This window comes from Crinia signifera, chromosome 9 (genome assembly GCF_055691185.1).
Source record: "Crinia signifera chromosome 9, ASM5569118v1, whole genome shotgun sequence".
Classification (NCBI taxonomy): domain Eukaryota; kingdom Metazoa; phylum Chordata; class Amphibia; order Anura; family Myobatrachidae; genus Crinia; species Crinia signifera.
The window spans coordinates 78,669,756-78,690,821 of record NC_139225.1 but is presented as its reverse complement, the minus strand read 5'-3'; the positions used below and the strand labels follow the sequence as shown (position 1 = coordinate 78,690,821).

General features: G+C 42.6%; 1 protein-coding gene across 2 annotated transcripts in view; it reads left to right on the top strand.

The window, feature by feature from the left end:
• LOC146035694 (vascular endothelial growth factor receptor kdr-like) overlaps positions 1 to 21,066 on the top strand; it is a 235,107-nt gene that overhangs the window by 65,610 nt on the left and 148,431 nt on the right. For both annotated transcript variants that reach the window (XR_014460700.1, XM_083159281.1), the window contains exons 2-4: positions 4,189 to 4,285; positions 11,015 to 11,226; positions 16,949 to 17,073. Coding sequence is in view for 1 of the 2 variants with exons in the window: in XM_083159281.1 (XP_083015407.1) it covers positions 4,189 to 4,285; positions 11,015 to 11,226; positions 16,949 to 17,073 (434 nt within the window). In the remaining variant the exon portion in view is untranslated. The remainder of the gene's footprint in view (positions 1 to 4,188; positions 4,286 to 11,014; positions 11,227 to 16,948; positions 17,074 to 21,066) is intronic.

The window sequence follows — 21,066 nt, the reverse complement described above, 5'->3', positions numbered from 1 at the left end:
AAATAAAAACATAATGAGAAAATGTGGAGATTCTACAGTAAAAATAAGGTGAGTTCTGACCCCTTGGGTCAAAGTGTCCCCTAATTGGGGGTTTGGGGTGATTGTAGGCAACAGCCAAAGTGATACTTGGGAGTAGGCCTGTGAGTGTTATAACAATATATATAAAGGGGTGAAGAAGGAAAGATATAAACATGGAGTCTCAATGGTTTTGTACTTTTACATGTTGGATAAAAAAACCAATGATTGAATCTGATGTTAGGACAGATGGTCAGTTTATCACCTTTAATTGGTATATCTGTGGGTTGTGTTGGTAATTAGTATGCAGTTCTTCGCAGCTACCTGATATCCTCTGGATATATCCGAACTCCTGTTCATAGTGATGCAGTAAAAATACGTAGCTAATAAATATATCACGAATATGGGTAATCCCTGGATGGAGTATGTTTGTATCAATGCATACAAATGCTAATATCGGACATAGGTAAGTATTGATTCGTCCAAGGCAAGATGTTTGCGCACTGATGCATCCAAATGTTAGTAACGGACATAGGTAAGTGATAACTCGTCCAAGGCAGGATGCTACTTAGTGTATGCCCACTAGTATCTCTCGTATCTATCATAATTCGTGAGGGACATTGGTTCACCCTCAGGTAAGTAAGTTATTGTCCATATGTGTATTTGGCAAACTGGACACTGTGCACATGGATCATACACAACTTGATGTTAATGATATCAAGATAAGATCAGTTATCAAAGAAGGGTCTATGGATTCAGAGGAATGCAGAATAATTCCTCTGAATCCATAGACCCTTCTTTGATAACTGATCTTATCTTGATATCATTAACATCAAGTTGTGTATGATCCATGTGCACAGTGTCCAGTTTGCCAAATACACATATGGACAATAACTTACTTACCTGAGGGTGAACCAATGTCCCTCACGAATTATGATAGATACGAGAGATACTAGTGGGCATACACTAAGTAGCATCCTGCCTTGGACGAGTTATCACTTACCTATGTCCGTTACTAACATTTGGATGCATCAGTGCGCAAACATCTTGCCTTGGACGAATCAATACTTACCTATGTCCGATATTAGCATTTGTATGCATTGATACAAACATACTCCATCCAGGGATTACCCATATTCGTGATATATTTATTAGCTACGTATTTTTACTGCATCACTATGAACAGGAGTTCGGATATATCCAGAGGATATCAGGTAGCTGCGAAGAACTGCATACTAATTACCAACACAACCCACAGATATACCAATTAAAGGTGATAAACTGACCATCTGTCCTAACATCAGATTCAATCATTGGTTTTTTTATCCAACATGTAAAAGTACAAAACCATTGAGACTCCATGTTTATATCTTTCCTTCTTCACCCCTTTATATATATTGTTATAACACTCACAGGCCTACTCCCAAGTATCACTTTGGCTGTTGCCTACAATCACCCCAAACCCCCAATTAGGGGACACTTTGACCCAAGGGGTCAGAACTCACCTTATTTTTACTGTAGAATCTCCACATTTTCTCATTATGTTTTTATTTTTGTGTGTTTTTCAATTTGTCACATATCGTTTTTCTTTGGCTCTACAACGTACATTCTATCACAATTCTGATCAGGCTCATATGTAGCCTGTGCACCAGCACTTTCACCTCGCATGATCGACATGCCACGTCCAGCATGTCGACCTATTCAATAGGGCACACTATATTGGAGTATTTGCAGATAGGATTGACAGATTACTCATGGAGGACAAAACATTGTTTTATTTATTATATATTTGACAGCTATGTTCACATCTAACAACTTATAACTCAATGGGACGCAGACTGCTCTGGATATTATAGATATCTCTTATGCACATAAGCGCTATATGATTTTTCTCTGGCATACAGATCGTGCATTATGACACATCAATATATGATTTCTAACCATGTATACATAGTCCTCCCTCTAAACAACCAGGGTGATATGATGACAGTTTACCCATGGCTATACCCACGGAGACTACTATTGGCCCGCGGAATGTCAATATGCTGGCAATGTATATACGCCAGCATAGGTATGACTTTACGTTACCTATCAGTCGGCATCCACGTTGCCATAGCAACATAATGCGCATCGCACCAGGACGGAGACGCCGGGCACGCACAGACGTCACGACGTCTCTCCATCAAGCCCCCGCCTCCCTCTACTCGGCGGGTTACCGCGGCAACCGTGATACACATCTGCTGCGGCTCCCGCCTCACGACGTCTCAACATCAAGCCCCCGCCTCCCTCTACCCGGCGGGTTACCGCGGCAACCGTTATACACATCCGCTGCGGCTCCCGCCTCTCACCACTCGGCGGGTTGCCGCGGCAACCTTTATACACATATGACGATGTTGCATATATGATTCCCATTGGCTACATGGTCTTAAACACTTCCTGATTTTGACAGACGCTCCAGCCCCATTAGGGGTGCGTCACATACACATTACAGATTGGTCCCTGTGCTCCTATGACGCGTTTTTTGGCGCCAAACAGCGAGTGCTGTGATTGGCCATACAATTCAACAAGTGGGTATTTAAACCCTCACAGTCCCTCAGGCAGGTTGGCCCTGAGGAAGCTTAACTGCGAAGCGCGCCGGCTAGCGGTGTGCAGACAGCAGTGTTCCGCTGATAGATTTATTATTTTTCTTACAATGCAATTTTGATTGATGTGTAGTAATACTCAGACTTGATAGCCCTTATCAGGGCTTCCAGCCTGCTCTGTGCTCAGACTAGAGGTACCCCTCATTGGAACTCTAGTATTTAGGGGTACTAGTGCTGTTGGGCGACATACCTAATACAGCAATACCCCCATTTCCTTCTAATTACACACAAATTCACGTGTGTTAAGGTCTCTCCGGGGGACTACATTTAGGAGAAGCTATGACCATCTTAGCTGCAGTTCAGTGTTAAATATTGCCAGTGATTAGCATAAACACGGCAACTGTGTTATTGTACTGAGCACGTATATATTTATCTTGATAGACTAGGGCTATAAGCCAGACTCTTTAGCAGAGCTTTATCCGTGAACCAGACCTAGTATTGGTCTATTATTAGCCCTATATACTACCATCCTTGCAGATACAACTAAATCCTAATATTCCAGCTCTTATCAGCGGACACCTGCCTGCCACCCCATTTTTTATGTGTGTTTACCCACCCTTGTCTGTTATATGGTTTTAAATTATCGCAGCCTTTTATGAACATAAACAATAAAAGTTATATTTTAAATTCTTTTTTGTAAGGTGCACCTAACTAAAGGACATTCTTCTTCTTTCTTCAATTGTCCATTTATCTTGTCCTAAGGTAGCACACCCCTACCATTATCTCTACAGATTATTGTCACTCAGGGGTCCTTCTATACTGTAGTCCTGTGCGATCACCCCAAAAAAACCCCTCCCCCTCTGCATCTTCTGACACAGATTTGTGTCCCTGGCAGACTGATGGCTGTGACCATCACAGCTGATAATCACGATGGGTATACGATTCTGATTCTCCAGATGCAGCCATCATATCTGCCATGCTGTGTTCTTCAGGCACCCATGACACTAGCATATTAGTTGTATGATATTGCACAGACGCTGTGTACAGAGGCACACTTTCAAGCTCGTGAGAATAAAGATTGGGAGATATGTTAGAAAATATTATATGAAAACTTTATAGATGGTATAGATGGAAAAGATAACAGTAAGGTTGACAGAAATATTATTGCATTTAATACTGGTCTATGCTGAAAATACAAATGAACAGAATATATAGTATGCACCACTTGTTATGTTTCTATATATTTACTGGGTGTATGGGTCAATATATCTGACACAACAAAAAAAGTCTGAGTAACTGTAACATAAACACAAAGAAGAAAAGGTTCTTCAGCTGCAAAAACATGTTTAAGGACTTGACAAATGTCTCTTTCTTAAGAGAACAATAAAACGTATTGAACTAGGAAATGCCTGCCTGACATCACTGACTATAGTCTGACCCCACTTGTATGATTTGGATCTTTGAATATTAGGAATCGGTTACAATGTCTTTAAAGATTAAATGCCTTTATATAAAGAATATGAATTATTTGCATGCATTTATTAATGGCAAAATATGAGATATGAATTGTTATTTTTCTGTTTCTTTACAGATAATCACATATATAAGGACATATCTAAGCAGCAGCTGATAAAAGGAAGTGATCATTTTGAAATAAAAAAAGGGCAAGACTACACTTTATCCTGCAGGTAAGAAGGTGATATGCAGTTCACTGTCAGACTATTGTACCATACAGTGGCAGGGCCGAATTAAGGGGGAGGCTCAGTGGGTCACCCCTCTAGCTAGGGGCCCCATATGGCCGGCATTTTTTTTGTTTAAGCTAAAGGTTTTGTGCATGGCAGTGGGGTAGTGCTGCAGCTTCACATATCTGTCAATGTGACAATAATTAATGGTGCTGAGCATTGGGAGCCAAGGCACACTGACTGCACAAGTGTTCAGTACATTATTGGGAGTTGACTAAGTACCGTGAGACTTTGCACAAGAGGTCAGAGGCTGAGAGGCTTGTGCTGAGCTCTGATTGGTGGAGCTCATCACATGCTTCTCAGGCCCATCGAGGACAGCAGCAGCCTCGTCATGGGAGGGTTTTTAATCAGAGGCAGTGCTGAGCCTGTGAGGTCTCCTACAGTCCTACTGAGTAAGGTACAGAAGGATGACAAACACCATAGGAGGTGTTGGAGGAAACCCACAACAGCTTACTGTGGCTAGCAGGAATTATTCAGACCTGATTGCTGCTCTGTGAAATTGCAGAGCCCAGCAATCAGACAGCCACTGCACAGTGGGCTAATTTGGGGTAGGTAGAGGACACATTGGGATGGGGGATCAGTAATGGTGAGGGATACTATGCTAGAGAAGGAGCTGACACTGGCATGAGAGCACTGACCTGCTGCTGTTCTATTTCTGCATCTAGGGCCAGCTCTACCTTTAGGCAGCTGTCTAGGGGCTCCAGAATATAGGGGTGCCCCTGAGTCTGACTATTACAAAATTAAGAAAGACTCTGAGAGAGGCATCCTTAAGGAACTTAATACAAATGGAATTCATGCAAATCAAACCTTAAAATGCCACCGGAGTTTGTGGAAAGTCAGTATTGATGTGTGTGTGTGTGGTGGTAGGATCAGTAAGCTGAAGTTTTTCCTAGGGAGCCAAAAAAACACAGGTGCGGCCAAATGTGATGCGAGGAGAAGAGATTAGTGATTTGATAAGCCCTGGTGTCATTCTCAAGCATCCACCATCAGTGAGTAGCTGGGCTGCGAGGACAGGTAATAGTCCTTCAGCTCTGTCTCTAGTGAACATGCAAAAGGAGAGAGATTCAGAGAGCAGGGTAGGTACACCAGTGAACATGGAAATGGAGCATGGAAACGCTTTTGTTCAAAAGTCATATACAAGTCTAGAAACCATTACTGCTGATGACGTAAGGGTAATAGTGTGCAGGAGACCATGTTCTTAGGCTAAGCCCTCCCCCCCAGCTCACGCCACTGCTTTGCTCCATCTGCACAATTCTTAATCAGTAAGGGTGATGCTCAGCAGGTGATAAATCTGAAAATTAGACTATACCATATTTTATACTATGCCCATGCAGCAGCCTACTGTATCCTATTACCTCTTCCTCACAATGCTAAGAGGTCATGCAGCACATTGGGATCACAAGGTCATTTAATTGTATCCAAGGAGGATATGCTGCAGATCACTCAATCCCATATACATATCACTGCACTGAGGATTACGCAGCTATGACTGTGAGAGGATGGAATGCTTTTCAATGGGACTTTCATCTGCCATGGGGTAGTTAGGAAGAAGAGGACCGTGGCCCTTATTCTGATCGGTGCGGCCGGATCCGAATATGCGGCCAGGACCGTGCGTGCGAAACCCCGCCTTCCATACGGATCGCCAACTCCGTCCGTACGTGGTAACAAGCTGGCCGAACGGACCGCACGTGTATTTTTCATGGAATACGCCTCCTCCATCTCAGGGAACCTCCCCCATCATTCGATGGTCGCAGATCATCGAATGCAGGACCGAGTGGTCCACCAGCTCCCGCAACCTCAGACCACACGGACATTTTTCCGTGCAAAAGCAGGGATCTGGGCGGGCAGCTGACATCCGGCGATGTCATATGTCCGCCCCCTACACGAGCGTCACGGCCGCATTACCATACGTACGCCCAGCGTTTGCATGGGAACGCCCATGAAACGCGGGGCGCATGCATATGGTAATGAGCCCAAATAGCCCTTCATGCCCCTCTCCACCCCCTGGTCGGAGTGTTCACATTTCATGCGGGATTTGGCCGTACGCCCCGATCGCACATGTTCAGAGACGCCTCTGCACATGCGCAGACACAAAACATCGGCGGCACGAACGCACGCGGATATTACCGCACCAACCAGAATAAGGGCCCATGTCTGTATGTGGCTATTACCAGAAATGGTGGCTTACTGTCAGCACCAACTCTTCCTGTATCAGGCTCACATTGGGCCAGATGTATCAAGCTTCAAAAAGTGATAAACAGACGAGTGATAAACAACCACCCAATCAGATCCTACCTGTTATTTTTAAAATCCAGCCTGTAACATGTTAGGCAAGAGCTGATTGGCTGTCGGTTTATCACTTTCCATGTTATCACTTTTTGAAGCTTGATACATCTGGCCCATTGTTCTGTACTGTCTGACTCCAGGTGACACACCTCCTCTCCCCCTGCTGTCTACCAGAAAGTAAAGTGCTGAGCCTGGAACCGCCACCGATGCTTACTGGCCATTCAGGGGGCCCCATAGCTTGTATTAGATTGACCGCAATCCTGCCAGGATTTCAAACCCTTCACTTAGTAAATATTGCCCTTAATAGTATATAGTATCCAGAATGGTTTCAATGAAATGAAATCAATATAAAAATGACTATGTAAGTTAGATACATTCCACAGGCCTATGAATAACCTCCGTCTGGAATTTTGTAAACCAGACCAGGCTAAGTGCATTTTGGGTATATTTTCAGTACTGGTCCTAAATGATCCAGTAGCGCATGCAGGAGGGGGGGGGGGGGTTGAGTACCCAGAAACCACCCCCAGGAGTCTAAGGGCCCTAGGCTGAAAGTTGAGGGTCCCCTCTTTAAATGGGTACAATAATTTTAAAAATCGGCCCTTAGGAACCGGAGATATCTGACTTCAAAGCAGTGGTCCCCATCCAAGCCTATTAATTGCTGTTCCCAGTCAGATATTTCAGGTTCTGTCTGACGTAGAGTTTTCTGAGGGTATATTCCAAAAGCTGGGACTCTCCTCCTTTGATGAACACTAGTAGCTGGTCTCTACTGTACCCAGAACCAGAGATATCAGCCTTCCAGCAGCTGGTTACTGCTCCAGCTCCACACACCTGGTATGTAGTTTTATATACTCGTTGGCGGATTGCTCTGCCTCCTGAACTCTGATCCCCTAGTCCCCTGTATCATTTGGTAGGTGGGATTCTCTAGTTTTTAATTCCATAAAAATCTAAGAAATCTATTTTCGGAAACTGGAGATATCTGCAGTCAAGCAAGCTGTCCTCCCACCAGAAAATTATGAATAATAAACCCACTCCACTATATATATTTATTATTATTATTATTATTATTATTATTATTATTTAAATACATTTGGTCTATCTATAATACTTTATCTGACCCGGCTTTGCTTTGCCCCTCTGGAAACCCCCTTCTGAAAATCCTGCGTTTGCCCCTGTGATCTTACAAATTATTTAGGGGAAGATGTATGAAATACCGTTAGGGGGGGAGAAGTAGTATCAGCACACGTTATATGCACTGATACTGCTGCTCCCCCATGTAGGAAGGTGCTGCTGTTCGTAATAGATAAAAGGCTGATATGCAGGGCAAATGTATGAACAGCAGGGCTATCCATTCTGCCGCTATTGACTTTGACTGCTACAGTGTAAAGAGATCTCGCACATGCCCAGTACAGCTGGCTGGAGGGAAGAAGACAGCTCCAGTTTATATCTATGGAGCGGCGAGTTTGCGCTCCCCCGATACAGCGGACAAGATGTTAATACATCTTGTTGATGTCTCTTCCTGCTTCACCTCGTTAATGAGGCAAAGCAGGAAGTGTTATAGTGGCACGATAAGCGTCGCTATAATACATCTACTCCTTAGATCATTGTTAATTTTGTATTTGTGGAATGAGACATACTGTACAAATAAATATTATTACAAGAAAATAAAACTACTGTTATCATCAGTACCATGTAAACTTCACCCAGTTCATAAGGGTCATCTGACAGTAGCCGCCCAGTGACTGCGTGACAATGTCTGATTACATGTGGGTGTCACAAGCTGACACAGTCAGTGTACATGTCACTCAATGGCTGGAAGTGCTCTCAAGATGATCACCTCCGCAGCATCATCACCCTCAGGAAGGCGGCAGGCAGGCAGGCAGACAGTCTCAGTTGGAAGCCAAAAACTTTTTCTGGAAAGGAACAGGGAGAGGATGTTGCAAAAGACCACAGTAACTTTAAGCAATAACTCAATTCCCTGGATTTCCTTTAGGGTTTCAGTCTTACACCCTCATCAGATATCTATTTCTAACATTCCAGGAGAAGTCATTTGTTAAGTGTGATGAGTAATTGTGCAAATTATTTTTTATTATTATTATTATTATTATTATTATTATTTACATGAAAGGATGGGAAAAATCACCAGGAACTCCACAAAAGTGGTAAATAAGATAACTTGTTGCCATAGAACAGTGTATAGGGTTGGGTATGAAATTTCGGCATTAAAGTTGTCGACATTGATATGGTCATACTGTCAATGTTGACCGTATTGCACATTTCTCATGTAGACAGTGTTGAAAAGTCAAAACATTTTAGAATGTTGACATTTTGTCCTGGTGGCCCAACGATAACTGGTGACTTAGCTACTCCCGGTGGCTGCAGCACCTTCTTCTGGGTCCCAGCAGTCATGTGACCATCACTTCAAGATCAGAACTCTGATTCACTAGAGTTCTTGTAGGTATTTGACCACTATCCATAACCCTAACCCTGATTCACTAGAGTTCCTGTAGGTATTTGACCACTATCCCTAACCCTAATACTTACCTCTAAACCTTCCTCTAATTTATTATTTATTTATTTACAGTTTCCTATATATCGCAGCAGATTCTGTTGCGCTTTACAATAGTAGACAGAGATAAAACAAACTGGGTGACAACAGACAGACTTGGAGGTAGGAGGGCCCTGCTGCAAGCTTACAATCTATAGGGACATAGAAGGGAAACACAAGGACAGGCACCAGTAATAGCATAGCTTGTAGGTCCAGAAGGAAAGCTATATATACATAAGTGCCTCAGAGGGTTATGCGTATGGAACTTAAATATGATAGGCTTGCCTGAAGAGGTGAGTTTTCAGGGAACGCTTGAAAGTTTAGAGGCTAGTGGATGACTAAACCTACCTAAAGCAGCATTACTCTAATCTCCTCCGGGAAAAAAAAACCTGTGAATTGATAACTAACATGTGTATTTCAGCAAATAAAAGTGTTTTGATTATGTGTGGCTCATAGTAAATGTACAGTATGTGTTGTGATGTACAAGGTGTGTGTAAAAAATGTATTAATATCTTGTGAAAAAACACCTACAACTCCCTGCAAGTAAAAAAACACCTTTTTCATCAATACAACACATCAAGATACAAGTCACATATCAGTTAATCCTTTGCTTTGCCTTTAGAGAAAATTGCATGAAAAAGAAATTGTGTACAAATTAAACACCAATAAATACATTATTATTATTATGCATTGCGGCCCTCTAAGTGGAAACTGCCACACAATTGATTTTATTTGATTAGTGAGTTCATCTGGGACAAAAGTATGATTTTCAGCCACATAGTTATTTAGTGTGTTGTCACCCCCCCCCCCCCCCCCACACACACACACACAAACACACCACACCATACATTGTGCCCCCATATAAATACACTGTGTGACTCCATATACACACTGTGCACACACATCATGTCCCACTGTGCACACACACATATACACACACACACACACACACACACACACACACACTGCTCAGTGCCAGTCACTATAGACAGCCCTGCTCCTACTTGCTGCTACTCTGTCTCATCATCGTGTTTTTGATCCCTTGCCTCCATTTCCCCCCCTGTTTCTTTTCTGTCCTGAGTGCACATGGTTTTGTCCATCTAAGAAGGATTTTGTCAGAAAGAGTGAACTAGAATAAGGCCCATAGTCTCTGCTGCTGTCCAACCCCTATGGGTGCTAGGGGTGTAAATTGCTGCAGACATTGCATAGTTATGCTGTCTGATAAAATACTCTGTGCTGCTGCCTCAGCCCTAGGGGTGCCAGGGGTGTCTTACCGCCACAGTGTTTGTTCCCAGATTATAAATCATCTCAACCTCAGTACATTTATATATGGTGTGGTATATAAACTGATTTACCTATACCTTATTGGTGCTCTTTATGTGAACTTTGTCAGAGTAAAGGCCGCATCGCTGTGACAGATGGCAGATTGCATCGCAGTTGCAGATCCTATGGGCTGCCATGAATATTAATTGCAGCCCATAGCCCTTGCTAAGGTCTCATACGATACATTGTATACAAAAGGACTGCATACAATGTATCATACAGTATGTTATCCTGCTGCCCGGCAGCTGCCGGGTGAGTTGGTGGGGTATCGCATGCGAGGTATTGCATGTGATACCTCGCCCTAGTGGATGGCGGCCTAAAGTGTATATACTTTACATACTGTACAGTAGATCTGTGTGATGTTCTTATTCTAAGTAAGTGTCTATAATTCTCCATCATATGCCATTGTATATTCATTATATAGAAGGGAATGCTATCGTTTTTTTGTGTTGCTGAAGACATTTCAGTCACAATTAAAGCTCTCCATGTTAATAATGTCTGTCCTTGCAATATTCTTACAGAGGATATGCCCCAGTCACCTGGCAGTGGGAACAGTTGCATCTAAACAACACTAGAATGAGCGTTAAGGAGAAGCCATGCAAGAATACAAACTTGACCTGCAGTCAGCTAAGAATCACCGAAGCCATTGCCACTGACACCGGGTACATTTCGTGCCGCTATAAAACCAAAGACCACACACTGATCCAGCGTAAAACATACTTGTTTGTAAAAGGTAAGTAACATTTTGCAATTGTATTCCTGAATCCTGATTTGTCTACATTGTTTACATTGATCAGGCTTAAAGAAAGTTATTACATTAAAATAGCAGCTTGTTTATCATTTTACTTGTTTGCCTCCATGAGCTGGTGTTGGGTGGGTTTTGTTGGTTCGTTAGGACTACTTGTCCCATTCTGATGTTGTAAATAAAGATATTTAAAAAAAATGAAATAGCAGAGCTAGCGCTACTTGTTCAAAAGTAGAAAGGAAAAGCTAATCTTTGTTTAATGTACCTTTTTAATCTAATCTAAAATGAATTTAACGAATGGCATGTAGAAAATATTACTAATAGAAAATAAATAATGGCTTTACTGGGATATACAGATATGCATATTCATTTTAAAATGTATGTCAACTAACTAGAATTTCCATTTGAATGCTGCTGCAATGGTGAAAATGTCTCATATGCAATTTCCTAGGGTGCCAATGGTTATTGTTCTACTAAAACACTAAAGAAATGACATACTGCAACACATCCAGTGTGCTCTTACTGGACCCCACACAGACTACTGGCTGCTGACATTAAGGATACACAGCTGCTCCTCAATGTCAGAGTTATACTGGGCATGTTGTGCTTGGCTATATTGCCTTAGTCAGAACCGCATGCCATGTCTGAGCTGTAGAGTATAAGGCAACAAACCTCCCATTACTTCTGAGAGGATTGGGTTCTCCTAAATAGTAGGGTGCCCACAGATCTGTGCACAGGCCTAGCATATGTGATATGTCTGTCGCACTGTCACACGCCGATTACAACATACTGTGTACAGTGTAGGAGAACTAATTACTAATAAGCAGAACTAATAACATATTTTCCATAGAGAATTGATCACACACATAGAAGGCAGACCGTTTTATAAGGATACATGGTAACAGTATTTATGGAAACGTGGCCTACAGTACCAATAGCTTTGTCAGTGATAAGGGATGTTGTTTGATGTCTCTTGACTGGGCCATAAGGGAGAAAAAATTCCTCCAAATCCCTGAATAAGGTTTCCTGTAGTAGCTTCTGTTTCAGTTGGACAGGAACTGTCAGCGGGTACGTCTTTCCACTTGATCTGTGACCCCACACCATGGCACAGTGGGCCTTATTTTGGTTCATTCTTTCTGACAAAATCCTTCTTAGATGGACAAAACCATGTGCACTGCAGGGGGGGCAGATGTAACATGTGCAGAGAGAATTAGATTTGGGTGAGTAATTTTGTTTCTGTGCAGGGAAAATACTGACTGCTTTATTTTTACACTGCAATATAGATCTCACTTTGAAGTAAAACCCCACCCAAATCTAATTCTCTCTGCACAAGTAACATCTGCCCCACCTGCAGTGCACATGGTTTTGCCCATCTAAGAAGGATTTTGTCAGAAAGAATGAACCAAAATAAGGCCCAGTGTGACAGGACTGCTCAGTCTTTTAGCATTACAACTTTCCTAAATATTTTTATGCTCCATTTACTATGTTTTACACTATTAATGTCAACACTTTACTACAGAAACCTGTAAACATTGCACAAAACCTGTGATTCCTTTTACTGTGACTGACGCTGGTCGTTATTGAGTTCATCTGATGTTAAAAGAGGAAGGAACATACAGTACTAATTTATCATATAACATGAATTACCCTTTGTTTATGGCAACCACTATTGGCCTATGGAAGATAATTGTTCATTTTAGAGCAAAATATGTTTATTGAAAATTATTTGAGCATAGTAAACAAAGTTGCGGTACAGCAAGATAATACCATCAACGTCATCATGTAATGTAACATAGAGTTAGGAAAGGGGACATACAGAGACCAGGGGAGAGAAAAGGAAATAGTGAGTGAAGTTAAGGGTTAGAGAGGAGGGGGGGGGGGGGGGGGGGGGGGGACAGATCCGATACATATCAGCAATTACAATTAAATTACATACAGAGAAGATAATATACATATATTTTGTTTTGGGTGTATATATGCCAAAACCTGGGGACTTAGTAACTTAAATAAAATATAGCTAAGGCAGTGTAGAGGGGGTAGACTCCAGTGCTGTCCCATATGAGGGAGAGTCTATAAAGGTTAGCCGCATAGCCCAGGTATCTCTGAAGGAGTCGTAATCTTCTCCAGCAGAAGACACTATATCCTCCATGTCCATATACATATCTATTCTATGGAACCACTCTTTGATTGTTGGAGGAGAGGAAGATCGCCAGCGTACAGGAATAACTGCCTTTGCTGCATTGTTTAAACGGCATAAGAGGGATTTTTTATATCTTGGGATAGAACCAGACGAATAGTGAAACAGCCAGAACAGGGGGCCTGAAGGAACCGCTTCACCTAGTATCTTTGTGGAAATAGAGATAACACTGTTCCAGTAAGGTTGTATTGAGGGACAGTCCCACCAAATGTGGAGGGGGTTCCCGGGGCCCAAGAAACAACGCCAACAGATATTGGGTATACCTCGTCCCATCTTAGATATAGTATCGGGACATCTATACCACCGCAACAGTAATTTATATTGTGTCTCCATTACCAGTATGCTGGGGGAACAGGCGTGGGCAAGTTGGAGGATTTTTCCCCATTTGGCATCTGTTAAGTCAGTCCTCAGGTCCTCATTCCACCTTTTAGTAAAGCAGGGGAGATCATGATAATTGTTAATTTTACTGTACATAAAAAAATAAGGTCACTCATTTTATTTCAAGGGGCTCAATACAACATGGGCTTAATTTTGCATAAAACCCTTAATAGCAGGCACTTGTACACCATGTGCATGCCTTCTGGTGGCCTCTGCTGATCTCCATTGTCACCTCTGGCAAAATATTGAAAGCCCTTTTCTACTTTTATCTTGAGAGATTTCAACAGCTTGGAGGCCAGGTGTGACCACCATAATAAACAATGAATTGATTGACACACCAACAACAATGGTATCCGTTTAATTCTACATTGCGGTCTAATATATTTTATAGCGTTTCAGCCACATAACTGAAAGTTCTTTACAAAATATCCCAAAAGGTAAGTTAGGATCTTCTATTATCTTCTAAGAGGAGAAGTAATATGTAAAGTTGCACGTACTTTAGTAGCATAAAAAGAACAATCAACCTTCCTACAGAGCTTTCCTACACAATACTAATACTGCAAGACTCAGAATAGGAGCTTGGGCAAAGAAAACAAGAGCGGGGGTAACATCAACATAGCGATGAGCACTTTAGTTCTGTTTATTTCCTCTTGCGATTTCTTTCCAACATCTTTGCACAATAGAAGGCACGTACAGTATGATTTATAGAACCTTTGTTGCTATAGAGTAGCGGCTGCACAGAGTTGTTGCTTATATACAAGCTTTCCTTTTTTGATACAGACTATTGGTCTAATTCAGACCTGATTGGAAATGGCTGAATTCGGCGGTCTGCGCATGTGCATGCACGTTTATGCGCATGTGTAAACCCCAGGAGCGAACGGCTTTGGTGAGTTTCACACTCCAGACGTTCCCTCCAGACGAGGCTGGTGGGGATGAACACCAGGCCGGGGCAGGGAAACAGCCAGCGTTTTATGAGCCCTGGGAATGCAGACAGGCCAATGCCTGCTCGGGAAGGATGTCTGATATCACATGATGTCAGTGCCCACCCAGTATTTGTCCATCTCTGGCTGAAATAGAAGTTTTTACTGAATTTGATTTTCAAAGGGGAGAGAAATCATTCGATGGTTGGTGACAGTGGCGGCTCTTACCCTTTTGGAGGAGGGGGGCTGCCGCAGAGTGCCGCCCCCCCTCCACTGCTGATGCCGCCGCCTTGCTCCCCGCATCTGCCGGTCCTGGCCACCGGTCCCATGCGTGGACCAGCGCATGTGCAGTCATTTCATACATACTGCGCATGTGCTGGCACAAGCCTCCATGGGCTGCCTTTGCAGCAGCCCCCGGAGGCTTAACCAGGTTCCTGGGAGCGGCGCATGCAAAGTATCGTCCTGGAGGGAGGGAACACCACCTAATGGGACTGCCTTGAGTGACTGGCAGGTCGGACTTCCAATAGGAAGTCACTGCCAGTTACATTAAAGCCAGAGCAGTCTCACGGACTGCATATGGCTTCACTTGGGCAGAGAACAGTGGTAGAATTTACCTGGGGAGCTACAGCCCTGCAGCCCATAGGTAAAAACCTCCTCTGGTTGGTTGACTGTCTAATGATTTCTCTCCCTTTTGGCCTCATGCAAGGGAATGTGTTCTTGGGTGTTCGTCAGGGCGGTACTTACCCGCTTGCTAGGCTCTATATTATTAGGCTACTAACAGAGATCAGGAAAACCGATCCCATTTGCAATTATGCACCATTCAATACAATGTTGTGGTTTCAGTAAGGAAGCAAACGTGTATATCATTGTGGTATAAATATGTTTCATATTAAGTGGCTACGGGGCTTGTGCACATGGCCACAAGCTGCAGAGTGTATCTTGCTTGTTTTCCTCCACACATGCTCAGGAGCTGAGCACACACCTCTAAGGATGATGCATTCATATGTAATTCAGTGGCGTCTTCACTGACGTGCGCTGCAACGTTGCGATTACACATAGGCTAAGTTCAGAGTATGTATTAATATAATTGCAGGCAAATATTCCTTTATTCTGAAAATTCTGTTTTTATCTAGTCCGGACTGGTGCATTTGCACACGGGTGAAAACTATGAAACATACATGGCGACTCAACCCTCACCCCACATTCCTAGAGAAGGAAATGGGCCTAGGGATGCAATTTTCTAATAATAATTGTATTTAGGCCCCACACTCGATTTAAATATGCATGAACCTAATTTATTATTATTTATTTAGATGCACAGCCCACTTGCTAGTCCTCTCCAGGCTTTTCCCAGAGAGAACAATTTAAAAGTAGGTACAGTAAGTACGTTTAGAACACCTTCTAAATGTCCAAATATTAGCGTGACATCGCTCTTTATCAGACACTTTCCAGCCATCCCACCTATGAATCACAATGGAGAGGAGACAGTTGGGAGGCCCCACTCTCACATCTGCTCTACAGTGAACAGATGCTATAAATTCCTTTGAGAAAGGGACTTTAGTGGCATAGGCACCAGCTCCCAGTGAGCTGGGCATGCCACCACAGTGATGAAAACAGGGCAGTGCCTCAAGGTCATAACACTGCCTGTAAAGCTATGCCCTTTGACATTAGTCCACACCCCCTTTTCAGGTGCATGCACGGAAGGCACTTGGTAGAGACCCTATTGTAATTTGCTTGAACTTGGGATGCTGGGCAGCAATTGTTTATAATGCAATTTAGAGTATGAGATTGAGGGGGTTATTCAAACCTGATCGCACCTCATAATTTGCAGAGCCCTGCGATCAGATAGTCGCTGCCCCTCCAGAGGGAAATCCTGCTCTGCGCAAGGCTGTGAAAAAGATGTGAAAATATCGCAGATTGGCAATTGCTGCATATCCATTCCCAACTCACTCACCGTTGAATGATTTTACAGTGTGCAGTCTGTGCATAACCCATGGCCTACTTAGCCATTGCGATAGAAACAGGCTGATCAGGGCCGGAACTGACACTCCCAGAAAATGGGCAGTTACCACCACCAAACACTGACTTTGTGTAAATCAACTTGCGAAAAGACGCTGAATGTTATCACAGGATGGCCTGGTGCATACAGTATGCGCTATTGTTTTCCTCTATAAATATGGATACAATCCTAATCTCAGTTGTGTATTCCCTGCAGATGATGAACATCCATTCCTAGAGATGCATCAAGTAGAACCAGGATTTGCAGAACTGGAAGGTCCAAATGAGAAGGTTATTCCCTGCCGGGTCAGCTCTCCCAGATACAAAGTCACCTTACATGAAGTAAGCCATGGATTCCTATGAGGATTATATCGAGAATGTTTGACACATTTTACAGTTTTACATCACACAATATTAGGAGCGTTAACTTTTTTTTTTTTTTAGCTATTATTCTATACATTGTTCATTGCCGCAATGGACTGTAAGCTATTGTACACATTTAATAATATTTATCTTTATATCATTAGTTGTCTTAAACAATGTCTTTTTTACCCATTTCCATGAACAATCAATTTCAGGAAACAGTTCCAAATATCCTCCCATTAGACAAGCCTGGGAGTTCCACCTCTGCATAAAGTAACAATGGCCTCCATTCAGTCACATACATTCAAGTATATCCATACTCATTTGCTGCTTTATGCAAGTTTAAACATTGGACCTATACAATTATACTGTAAATGAATGCTCAGGAAGCTGTTTGGGGGCTATGCAGTAGTTGTGTGAAAATGGCATCAGGCAGAAACAAAATTAAGTCTGTTGCTTTAGAACATATCTTTTCTCAGCGTTATAAAAGATTGCAGTTATTTTACAATATATACTAAAATGTGTTGTAGAAGGTGAAATCAAACTGTATATTTTCTTGTCTATACATTCTCATGTCTTCCATCATGACTCATTGCATTAGGTACAAAATCCTCGGGTTGGGATCATTTGGTCTATTGCATTATGGTCGAAAGTCATTAGGTCGAATCCATTAGGTCGACATGCTAAAAGGTCGACATGACTCTAGGTCGACATGGGAAAAGGTCGACATGATTCTAGGTCGAAAGGTCATTAGTTCGACAGGTCATTAGTTCGACAAGGTCATTAGTTCGACAATGTCTATGTCGACATTCACAAGGTCGACATGGGGTTTTTCACTGTTTTTTTTACCTGAATGTCAACACAGTCGACATGGACACAGTTTAAAGTGCACTGCATCCCCTCGCATCGCTCGCTGCGCTCGCAATGCGTCGGGCACGGTGCCTCGCTACGCTCGGCACACTATTTTATTCTCCCACCACGCCCTAGTGGATGGTAGGGCATGAAATACCGCCTGTCGGCACATGTTGGCTCAAAAAACAGTGAAAAACTCCATGTCGACCTTGTGAATGTCGACATAGACAATGTCGAACTAATGACCTTGTCGAACTAATGATCTGTCGAACTAATGACCTTTCGAACTAGAATCATGTCGACCTTTTCCCATGTCGACCTAGAGTCATGTCGACCTTTTAGCATGTCGACCTAATGGATTCGACCTAATGACTGTCGACCATAATGCAGTAGACCAAATGACCGCATCCCAAAATCCTCTTGCTTCTGGACTTTTATTGTATAATTGCCATCACTTGTGTTGAAACATCTTATCAATAAACTAATTCAACACAGCGGAATTATAAATGAATAATCATACATTAAGAGTCCAGGAACAGAACATATTGTACTTAATGGAATGGATCATGTTGGAGGGTCTGCATTCTTCTGTGAAAAAGTTTTATGACAGTTGTTAGCATACTGGGGTATCCACTTAGCTTCAATAATACACTGGTCAGGAAAAAAACAGGTGTGTGTGTGTGCGGGGTAAACATGTGTGTTTAGGTTCACGTTTTTTTATCTCCCTATCCAATTCTGTTGAGCACAGTTGGATAGGGAGATTTTTTAAACATTGTGTGGCCCGTGCGGCCCATGTATTTCTGCTGTGCTTCGTGGATTTTAAGGCCGGGCTGGATTAAGGAGGGGGAGGGGGGGGCTCAGGGGGCCAGTACCCCTGGGCTATCTAGGTGCCCCCTGTGGTTGGCATGTATTTAAAAAAAATGCTGTTGTTTTTTTTTAGCTAAAAGTCTTGTGCATGGGAGTGAGGAAGTGCTGCAGCTCACCTATCTGCCAATGTGACAATGATTAATGGTGCTGAGCATGGGGAGCCAAAGCACACTGACTGCACAAGTGTGCAGTGCATTACTGGGAGTTGACTAAGTCCCATGAGACTTTGCACAAGAGGTCTGAGGCTGAGAGGCTTGTGCTGAGCTCTGCTTGGGGGAGCTCATCGTATGCTTCTCAAGCCCACAAAGGACAGCAGCAGCTTCCTCGTCATGGGAAGGTTTTTAATCAGAGGCAGCGTTGAGCCTGTCAGGGGTCCTACAGTAAGGTACAGAGAGACTATATATATATATATATATATATATATATATATATATCTTCTTGGACGGCCTGGCACTCCTGCCCTCATACGATGTAACTTTACCCGGTGCCTTCTCTTTGCAGATAATAATACAGTAGATGGATGAGCAGGTTTTTCAATAAAGAAATGACACTGCTTAGGTGCAAATTTATACGTTTTGGTTTATTTCAATAAACCTTCATCTGATGAAGGTTTATTGAAATAAACCGAAACGTAGAAATTTGCACCTAAAAAGTGTAATTTATTTATTGAAAAACCCGAGAGTGCCGCTCATCCATCTACTGTATGTATATATATATATATATATATATATATATATATATATATATATATATATATATATATATATACATTGTTTCAAGCCCCTTACAGGCTTTTTATCAAGGAGCAAGAAAAAAAGGAATCCTGGGATTCCCGGGATCCCGGGTTTGGCATCCCTATAAAAAAAAAAATGCCACCACCTGCACATTTACATAGCAGGCAGTGCAGCAGAGCGACATACTCGGTGGTGCGGCTGGGAGCGGGCAGTGCTGCAGAGCAGTGTCAGGAGCGGTAGATCATGAAATCCCCAGGTGAGGCTGGAACTTGAGAGCGGGGATGCGCCCGGTGGGCTGCGCAGTGTGGTGCGCAGTGTGACCTCTGACTGCGGCGCACTGAGCAGATCTGTAGCAAGTGCTCAGACGCTGCCCAGCATTGGACTGCGCATGCGCAGTCTAATCACGAAATCCCGGGATTGTAAACTCCAATCCCGGGATTCAAATCCTTGCAAATTTTGGGCCAAATCCCGGGATCCTGTCAATCCCGATCCCGGGATTGGCCACCCCTTGCTAACATATAGCCTACCTAATGTATTTTCCTGTGTGTGATTTATTTAAAATTATATCTATCGGGTCTTTTCTTGTAATGCAGACAATTGATTTGTCATAAGACATTTTTAAACATTTGTAAACATGACAATAGGATTACAAACAATGCCCAAAGGATAAACCAGATGTGTCAGTAACAGACTCATTCCACCCAAGAGGATTTCTGATGCATTTGTTCAGGAGGCAGCTACAGTACAAGGTTAATGCATGTTGCACCCATGCTTTCTCTACAGTGAATGTTTTGTCAGGATTTACAAACCATAATTCTTTTTGAAGTGACAGCCTCTTGAAGTTGTGTTTCTGTTTCGAATTGTTTAATTGCAGTTTGGACATGTTTCTCTGATGCTGCAATGGGGAGTCTGTCGGAATTGGCAGGCTGTTCTGATAATTTTACGCTGAACGATTACAAATGTTGTGCTCTGGTGCTCTGTTAGTGACATAAAACGTTACAAGATATATTATCCGGATCCGGTTGTAATTCCTTCTAGTATTTTGCTCGTAGCTTGCAAATTGGAGTTTACAGTAAATCCCCACGTATATTTTCTTTGGTCTCTTGCAAATATCAAGTAAACACTTGGGGGTCGATCATATTAGGTCCGAAGGGTACGAGGTGCTACTCGGGTGCCGTTCCAACACGTTTAAATGCTGGTATCGGCATCCAAATCAAGCAAGGAGGTGCGATCGCTTTTAGGCGAATTCTGTCTGCCGTAAAGTGTGCCGGTACTGTGATGATTCGCACTCACAAATCATCCCCACCTTATAGGATCGACCCCAAAGACTTTTTTTTTTTAACTCTTTATTTTTACAGTGGCAAACAGTACATTTAAATGAGACTGATATCTGGACAATGCATTTACAGACAATTCGGTATAAACAAACAACATGGTATAATGCATATAAATAAAATATACCGTTAAGAGTACCACTGTCTTTTTTTTTGTACAGAGAACAAACATCAAAATAATAGCA